Source organism: Oncorhynchus masou, unplaced genomic scaffold (assembly GCF_036934945.1).
Source record: "Oncorhynchus masou masou isolate Uvic2021 unplaced genomic scaffold, UVic_Omas_1.1 unplaced_scaffold_9621, whole genome shotgun sequence".
Lineage (NCBI taxonomy): Eukaryota > Metazoa > Chordata > Actinopteri > Salmoniformes > Salmonidae > Oncorhynchus > Oncorhynchus masou.
Window position 1 is genome coordinate 1,383 of NW_027016121.1, and position 9,028 is coordinate 10,410.

Below are 9,028 nucleotides of genomic sequence, written 5' to 3' on the forward strand. Positions count from 1 at the left end.
CACAGGATACTGTACATGCGTTATGGAGATGAGTATTTAGTTTGATCATAAGTATCACCGGGGGCTTAAGCATTATTGTGTTCATGTGGTTGAGCTCAGTGCAAACTTCAGATTTGTCTGACTATTAACCATGTAGTATTGCTACTTCACAGAATGTGTTTTGATTACCTAATTGATTTTCTAGCTCTTGCTAGATACTGTCCGTCAATTGTACAGTATGGTACATTATAATACAGTGTCACATATGGCCCTACAGCTGTTAACTCATAGCAGCACAATCTGCACTCATCCTCTGTGTGTGTGTGTGCTTCCTCCTCCCAGCCTGCAGGGGGCATCGCAGCACGGCTCTATGGTGCGGAGCATTGGAGAGCAGGACGGGGAGAAAGAAAGGGAGAGGGAGGCCAAAGGAGATGGAGCAGGGCCTGGGCCTGACGAGATAATGGAGGACCTGGGTCCAGATGAGCCCGACCTTTCAACTCTCAGGTAAAAAAAGAGAATGTGCTCAACTCTTATCCTCTTATGTAAACACATTAAAGGGTGTTTGGAAGCAAAAATAGATCACATTGAAAAAAATAGCAAAAAGCCAGCATTCACTTCATAAGTTGCAATTGAAGCTTGGTTTTAATTCTCTTTGAACTCATGGCAACATGTCTTAAATTTTACAACTTGATTTGAGATGGGTCCACACCCCGAAAGAAGTCTATGGGCCAGGAGAAACTGTAATCCATGTTTCTTTAAATAGCCACTAAAAACTTCAGCTAACTTGACTTACCGCTAGCTAACATTCAATGGAAGTGGTGCGGACAGAGACCCTAGTGACAGACCACACACTGACATACAGTATGTTACCTTTCCCCTCACAGCCTTGCAGAGAAGATGGCCCTGTTCAACCAGCTGTCCAAGCAGCCCTCAAAGCCTGCTGCAGAGGGGGCCGGGGCCTCCAGGGGCGACACCCGCCAGCGCAGAGCCAACAGCCGCTTCCAGACCCAGCCTATTACCCAGGGAGAGGTGGATCAGGTATAGAGTCTTGCCCCTCTCTCAACCCAGATAGACAATGGACATGTTTCACTTATCCACCCTTGTCCAGAAGTGTGCACAGCAGTGGCTGTAGGGAGGTTCCACCATTGTTAAATCCATGCGAGATAGTGTGCAAGTGCACACCTAGGGATAAAATGTTGGGCTTCCTTTCTCTTACTTTTCAAAACTGTAGCCTCTAAGTGTCAAGCCTTACACCGAGGGCCAGTTTCCCTGACCCAAATTCAGCCTCGTCCTGGACTAAAACACCACCAATGGAGATTCTCCATATTTTTGGAAACTAGTTTCTCTTTGCCCTGATACAACTACAGGTTGATCATTCCGTGTAAACACTAAAGAACTTACACAATCACGCCATTAGTAAGTGATCCAAGTCTCAAGAAAATATTCAAGAAAAGCAGCCTAATATTGAACTGAAACATTCATGTGAACTAGTATTAAACAACCCTCTAAGTGAAGTAATGCTGTGCCCGTACAGGAGATAGATCCTATGGTTACCTCTCTTCCTCCTCCACCTCCTCCTCCGTTGACTAAGAGAGAACAAGTAGGAGCCTGCCTAGCAACCTGCCTAAACATTGCTGCTGACTGGTAGTGCCCTGCTCATAGTATCCTAAAAGCTTGTGTGCGTTCGTTTGGCCAGCCCTGATGCCCATTAACAGTATGGCTTGGTGTTTACGGTTAATGAAGATGTTGAAATGCTGAGCCCTCACAGGCGCCACGATTTTCATTCACTTTGAAGATGTGACGTAACCACACAGTGCGTCATTCATTTAAGGACGACAGTACGGCGTGACGTTATGCTGCTACGTTGTGCTTGCTTACAGAAGACTTTGGCATGGAGGCGCCCTAGTGTTTAGTGACTACAACGATATTCTGCCACAAGATGCTTTAGTATCGTGTTAGCAAGAGAGTTCTGCTCCTCTAAAATGCTTATCCAGTGGCTGAATAAGTCTGCATGAACCCTTCAGTAACACTATTTCTAGGAATGTATTCGACTCCGATGCATGCAAGGTTGGTTCTTGTGCAAATGCTGTCTTGTCTTGAAAATCGAGTGCACAGTGAAGGTGAATACATCGGTTGAATGAATGTTGATTAGGTCGATGGAGGGCGTCACATTTCGACCCATCGTCAAAGATGGTAGGGAAGTTGTGTTCATGCATGCTGCTTGGTTCTAAGGTTGCTGCACTGAAGGTGAAGGTCATTTAAAGAATGGTAAAGGGTAAGTGCTCACTCTCAGGTGAACATCACAGAAGAGTCCTAAAAAGCAGGATGAATTATAATGCACAACATTTTAATGCTGTGATTATTCACTACTAAAGAAAATGACCTCTTACACTGCTTTCCATTGGTCATTTATTATGAATGGGGTAAATGGGATGTGGTCAGAGGCAATGACTTGTGAATTGTGATGTTATTTGTATGACAGGTATATGTTGTCATACTTGAGTAAAAGTAAAGATACCTTGATAGAAAATCACCCAAGTAAAAGTAAAAATCACTCAGTAAAATTCTACTTGAGTAAAAGTACTTGGTTTAAAATATACTTAAGTATCAAAAGTAAAAGTATACATAATTTCAAATTCTTATATTAAGCAAACCAGAATCCCCAAACCAGATACCCCAAAAAACTACTTAAGTAGTACTTTAAATTATTTTTACTTAAGTAATTTACACCACTGCCCAGGCCTGCCTAAGGTATGTTTTGTTTAGATTTGGCGATAGTGTTTTTGTATGACCAAATGTGAAGAGCTACTTGATCGGTTTCATCACTTACGGTATATGTTCTGACTGCATGTTGTCCTTTCCCCGTCCCTTTATCCCCCCGTCCCTTTATCCCCCCGTCCCTTTATCCCCCCGTCCCTTTATCCCTCCATCCCTTTATCCCCGTCCCTTTATCCCGCCATCCCTTTATCCCTTTATCCCTTCATCCCCCGTCCCTTTATCCCCCCGTCCCTTTATCCCGCCATCCCTTTATCCCTCCATCCCTTTATCCCTCCATCCCTTTATCCCTCCATCCCTTTATCCCCGTCCCTTTATCCCTCCATCCCTTTATCCCCATCGCTATCCCTCCATCCCTTTATCCTCCATCCCTTTATCCCCCGTCCCTTTATCCCTCCATCCCTTTATCCCTCCGTCCCTTTATCCCCGTCCCTTTATCCCCCGTCCCTTTATCCCTCCATCCCTTTATCCCCGTCCCTTTATCCCTCCGTCCCTTTATCCTCCGTCCCTTTATCCCTCCATCCCTTTATCCCCGTCCCTTTATCCCCATCCCGTCCCCTCCCTTTATCCCTCCATCCCTTTATCCCCGTCCCTTTATCCCCCGTCCCTTTATCCCTCCGTCCCTTTATCCCTCCGTCCTTATCCTCCATCCCTTATCCCCGTCCCTTTATCCCTCCGTCCCTTTATCCCTCCGTCCCTTTATCCCTCCGTCCCTTTATCCCTCCGTCCCTTTATCCCTCTGTCCCCTTATCCCTCCGTCCCTTTATCCCTCCGTCCCTTTATCCCTCCGTCCCTTTATCCCTCCGTCCCTTTATCCCTCCATCCCTTTATCCCCCGTCCCTTTATCCCTCCATCCCTTTATCCCCGTCCCTTTATCCCTCCGTCCCTTTATCCCTCCGTCCCTTTATCCCTCCATCCCTTTATCCCTTTCATCCCCGTCCCTTTATCCCTCCATCCCTTTATCCCCGTCCCTTTATCCCTCCATCCCTTTATCCCCCGTCCCTTTATCCCTCCATCCCTTTATCCCCGTCCCTTTATCCCTCCATCCCTTTATCCCCGTCCCTTTATCCCTCCATCCCTTTATCCCCCGTCCCTTTATCCCTCCATCCCTTTATCCCCGTCCCTTTATCCCCCCGTCCCTTTATCCCTCCGTCCCGTTATCCCTCTGTCCCTTTATCCCTCCGTCCCTTTATCCCTCCGTCCCTTTATCCCCCCGTCCCTTTATCCCTCCGTCCCTTTATCCCTCCGTCCCTTTATCCCTCCGTCCCTTTATCCCTCCGTCCCTTTATCCCTCCGTCCCTTTATCCCTCCGTCCCCTTTATCCCTCTGTCCCTTTATCCCTCTCCTTGTCCCTTTATCCCTCCGTCCCTTTATCCCTCTGTCCCTTTATCCCTCCGTCCCTTTATCCCTCCGTCCCTTTATCCCTCCGTCCCTTTATCCCTCCGTCCCTTTATCCCTCCGTCCCTTTATCCCTTTATCCCTCCGTCCCTTTATCCCTCCGTCCCTTTATCCCTCCGTCCCTTTATCCCTCTATCCCTCCATCCCTTTATCCCTTTATCCCTCCGTCCCTTTATCCCTCTGTCCCTTTATCCCTCCGTCCCTTTATCCCTCCGTCCCTTTATCCCTCCGTCCCTTTATCCCTCCGTCCCTTTATCCCTCTCGTCCCTTATCCCTCCATCCCTTTATCCCTCCGTCCCTTTATCCCTCCATCCCTTTATCCCTCCATCCCTTTATCCCTCGTCCCTTTATCCCTCCATCTATCCCTTTATCCCTCCGTCCCTTTATCCCTCCATCCCTCCATCCTTATCCCTCCGTCCCTTTATCCCTTCATCCTCTCTATCCCTCCGTCCCTTTATCCCTCCGTCCCTTTATCCCTTTATCCCTCCGTCCCTTTATCCCTCCGTCCCTTTATCCCTCCGTCCCTTTATCCCTCCGTCCCTTTATCCCTCCGTCCCTTTATCCCTCGTCCTTTTATCCCCTGTCCTTTATCCCTCCATCCCCTTAGCCCTTCCTCCATCTCTTTATCCCTATCCCTCATCCCTTTATCCCTCCATCCCTTTATCCCTCTATCCTCATCCCTTTATCCCTTATCCCTCCGTCCCTTTATCCCTATCCTCAGTCCCTTTATCCCTCCGTCCCTCCATCCCTTTATCCTCCCTATCCCTCCATCCCTTTATCCCTTTATCCCTTTATCCCTCCATCCCTTTATCCTCCGTCCATCCCTTTATCCCTCCGTCCCTTTATCCCTTTATCCCTCCGTCCCTTTATCCCTCTATCCCTCTGTCCCTCCATCCCTTTATCCCTTATCCCTCCATCCCTTTATCCCTCCATCTCTTTATCCCTCCGTCCCTCCATCCCTTTATCCCTCCGTCCCTCTCCTTTATCCCTTTATCCCTCTGTCCCTCCATCCCGTTCTTTATCCTCCGTCCCTTTATCCCCGTCCTTTATCCCTCCGTCCCTTTATCCTCATCCCTGTCCCTTTATCCCCTCCATCCCTTTATCCCTTTATCCTCTCCCTTTATCCCTTATCCCTCCATCCCTTTATCCCTCCGTCCCTTTATCTCGTCTTTATCCCTCCGTCCCTTTATCCCTTTATCCCTCCATCCCTTTATCCCTCTATCCTTCTTCCCTCCATCCCTTTATCTCCATCCCTTTATCCCTCCGTCCCTTTATCCCTCCATCCCTTTATCCCTCCGTCCCTCTATCCCCTGTTCCCTTTATCCCTCTGTCCTCCATCCCTTTATCCCTTTATCCCTTTATCCCCCGTCCCTCCATCCTTGTCTCCTTTATCCCTCCGTCCCTTTATCCCTCCGTCCCTTTATCCCTCCGTCCCTCTATCCCTCCATCCCTTTATCCCTCCGTCCGCTATCCCTCCGTCCCTTTATCCCTCTCGTCCCTTTATCCCTCCGTCCCTTTATCCCTCCATCCCTTTATCCCTCCGTCCCTCCATCCTCCCTCCATCCCTTTATCCCTCCATCCCTTTATCCCTTTATCCCTTTATCCCTCCATCCCTTTATCCCTCTATCCCTTTATCCCTCCGTCCCTCCATCCTTTATCCCTCTGTCCCCTTTATCCCTCCGTCCCTTCATCCCTCTATCCCTTTATCCCTCCGTCCCTTTATCCCTCCAGTCCCTTTATCCCTCCGTCCCTCGTCCCTCCATTCCTTTATCCCTCTATCCCTTTATCCCTCCATCCTTTATCCTCCCCCGTCCCTTTTATCCCTCCGTCCCTCCATCCACTTTATCCCTTTATCCCTCCGTCCCTTTATCCCTCCGTCCCTCCATCCCTTTATCCCTTTATCCCTCCGTCCCTTTATCCCTCCGTCCCTTTATCCCTCCGTCCCTTTATCCCTCCGTCCCTTTATCCCTCCGTCCCTTTATCCCTCTGTCCCTTTATCCCTCCATCCCTTTATCCCTCCATCCCTTTATCCCCGTCCCTCCATCCCTTTATCCCTTTATCCCTCCATCCCTTTATCCTTTATCCCTCCATCCCTTTATCCCATCCCTGTCCCTCCATCCCTTTATCCTCGTCCTATCCCTTTATCCCTCCGTCCCTTTATCCCTCCGTCCCTCCATCTATCCCTCCGTCCCTTTATCCCTCCGTCCCTTTATCCCCCGTCCCTATCCTCGTCCCTTTATCCCTCGTCCCTTTATCCCTCCATCCCTTTATCCCTCCGTCCCTCCATCCTTTATCCCTTTATCCCTCCATCCCTTTATCCTCAACCCTTTATCCTCTGTCCCTCCATCCCTTTATCCCTTTATCCCTCCATCCCTTTATCCCTCCGTCCCTCCATCCCTCCATCCCTTTATCCCTCCATCCCTTTATCCCTTTATCCCTTTATCCCTTTATCCCTTTATCCCTCCATCCCTTTATCCCCCCGTCCCTTTATCCCCCGTCCCTTTATCCCCCGTCCCTTTATCCCTCCGTCCCTTTATCCCTCCATCCCTTTATCCCTCCGTCCCTTTATCCCTCCGTCCCTTTATCCCTCCGTCCCTTTATCCCTTTATCCCCCGTCCCTTTATCCCTCCGTCCCTTTATCCCTCCGTCCCTTTATCCCTCCATCCCTTTATCCCTCCATCCCTTTATCCCTCCGTCCCTTTATCCCTCCGTCCCTTTATCCCTCCGTCCCTTTATCCCTCCGTCCTTTATCCCTCCGTCCCTTTATCCCTCCGTCCCTTTATCCCTCTATCCCTTTATCCCTCCATCCCTTTATCCCTCCATCCCTTTATCCCTCCATCCCTTTATCCCTCCGTCCCTTTATCCCTCCGTCCCTTTATCCCTTTATCCCTCCGTCCCTTTATCCCTCCGTCCCTCCCTTTATCCCTTTATCCCTCCATCCCTTTATCCCCCGTCCCTTTATCCCTCCGTCCCTCCATCTCCTTACCCTTGTCCCTTTATCCCTCCGTCCCTTTATCCCTCTATCCCTTTATCCCCCGTCCCTCCATCCCTTTATTCCTTTTCCCTCCGTCCCTCCATCCCTTTATCCCTCCGTCCCTTTATCCCTCCATCCCTTTATCCCTCCGTCCCTCCATCCCCTTATCCCATCCATCCCTTTATCCCCGTCCCTTTATCCCTTTATCCCTCTGTCCCTTTATCCCTTTATCCTCCGTTCCTCCATCCCTTTATCCCTTTATCCCTCCGTCCCTTTATCCCTCCGTCCCTTTATCCCATTATCCCTCCGTCCCTTTATCCCTCGTCCCAATCTATCCATCCGTCCCTTTATCCCTTTATCCCTCCGTCCCTCCATCCCTCTATCCCTTTATCCCTCCATCCCTTTATCCCTCCATCCCTTTATCCCTTATCCCTTTATCCCCAGTCCCTTTATCCCTCCGTCCCTCCATCCCTCCGTCCCTTATCCTTTATCCCTCCATCCCTTTATCCTCAGTCCTCCATCCCTTTATTCCTTTTTCCCTCCATCCTTTATCCCTCCATCCCTTTATCCCTCACGTCCCTCCATCCCTTTATCCCTCCATCCCTTTATCCCTCCGTCCCTCCATCCCTTTATCTCTTTATCCCTCCGTCCCTTTATCCCCCGTCCCTTTATCCCTCCGTCCCTTTATCCCCCCGTCCCTTTATCCCTCCGTCCCTTTATCCCTCCGTCCCTTTATCCCTCCGTCCCTTTATCCCTCCGTCCCTTTATCCCTCATCCCTTTATCCCCCATCCCTCCATCCCTTTATCCCTCCGTCCCTTTATCCCTCCGTCCCTTTATCCCTCCGTCCCTTTATCCCTCCGTCCCTTTATCCCCCGTCCCTTTATCCCTCCGTCCCTTTATCCCTCCGTCCCTTTATCCCTCCGTCCCTTTATCCCCCGTCCCTCCATCCCTCCGTCCCTTTATCCCTCCGTCCCTTTATCCCCGTCCCTTTATCCCCCCGTCCCTTTATCCCTCCATCCCTTTATCCCTCCGTCCCTTTATCCCTCCGTCCCTTTATCCCTCCATCCCTTTATCCCTCCCATCCCTTTATCCCGTCCCCTTATCCCTCCGTCCTTTATCCCTCCGTCCCTTTATCCCTCCGTCCCTTTATCCCTCCGTCCCTTTATCCCCCGTCCCTTTATCCCCCATCCCTTACCTCCCTCCGTCCCTTTATCTCCTCCTGTCCCTCCCCCATCCCTTTATCCCCCATCCCTTTATCCCCCGTCCCTCCATCCCTTTATCCCTCCGTCCCTTTATCCCTCCGTCCCTTTATCCCCCGTCCCTCCGTCCCTTTATCCCCCCGTCCCTTTATCCCCCGTCCCTTTATCCCTCCGTCCCTTTATCCCTCCGTCCCTTTATCCCTCCATCCCTTTATCCCCAGTCCCTTCATCCCTCCGTCCCTTTATCCCCCTGTCCTCCATCCCTTTATCCCCTCCGTGTCCCCCGCCATTCACCCATTCATTTATTCATCCCTCCTCTCGCTTCCTGCAGCTGCAGGATGGAGGAGGAGGGGTCAAGCTGGAGCCGCTGTCTGCCTCTTTGGTCCGCTCCGTGGCAGCCGTCACCTCCCAGGTCTCGGTCGCCACGGTAACCACTGGCGACTTCCAGCAGTAGCAACGTCCACCTTGGAAAATCTGCGGCCGTTCCCTACAACCCCCACCACCACCCCCACCACTACCACCCAGGAAGGGGAGGGTGAGGTGTGTGTTTCCTCATGTGTCAAATAATTCAGCCTTCACTGGTATTGAAACCATGAATTGCATGTCTGTCTGTCTGTGTGTTTCTCTCTCTCTCTGTGTGTCCCCCTCTCTCTCTCTCTGTGTCCCCCCTCTCTCTCTCTCTGTGTCCCCCCTCTCTCTCTC

At 50.6% G+C, this 9,028-nt stretch overlaps 1 protein-coding gene across 1 annotated transcript; it reads left to right on the plus strand.

Moving 5' to 3' along the window:
• Positions 1-321: 321 nt before the first annotated feature.
• On the plus strand, positions 322-1,023 carry LOC135538423 (supervillin-like; the record flags this gene model as incomplete). The annotated part of the gene is made up of 2 exons (XM_064964321.1): positions 322-483; positions 864-1,023. Coding segments are annotated over 2 exons (322 nt in total), but the record flags the coding sequence as incomplete, so codon positions are not given.
• Between the last annotated feature and the right edge of the window lie 8,005 nt (positions 1,024-9,028).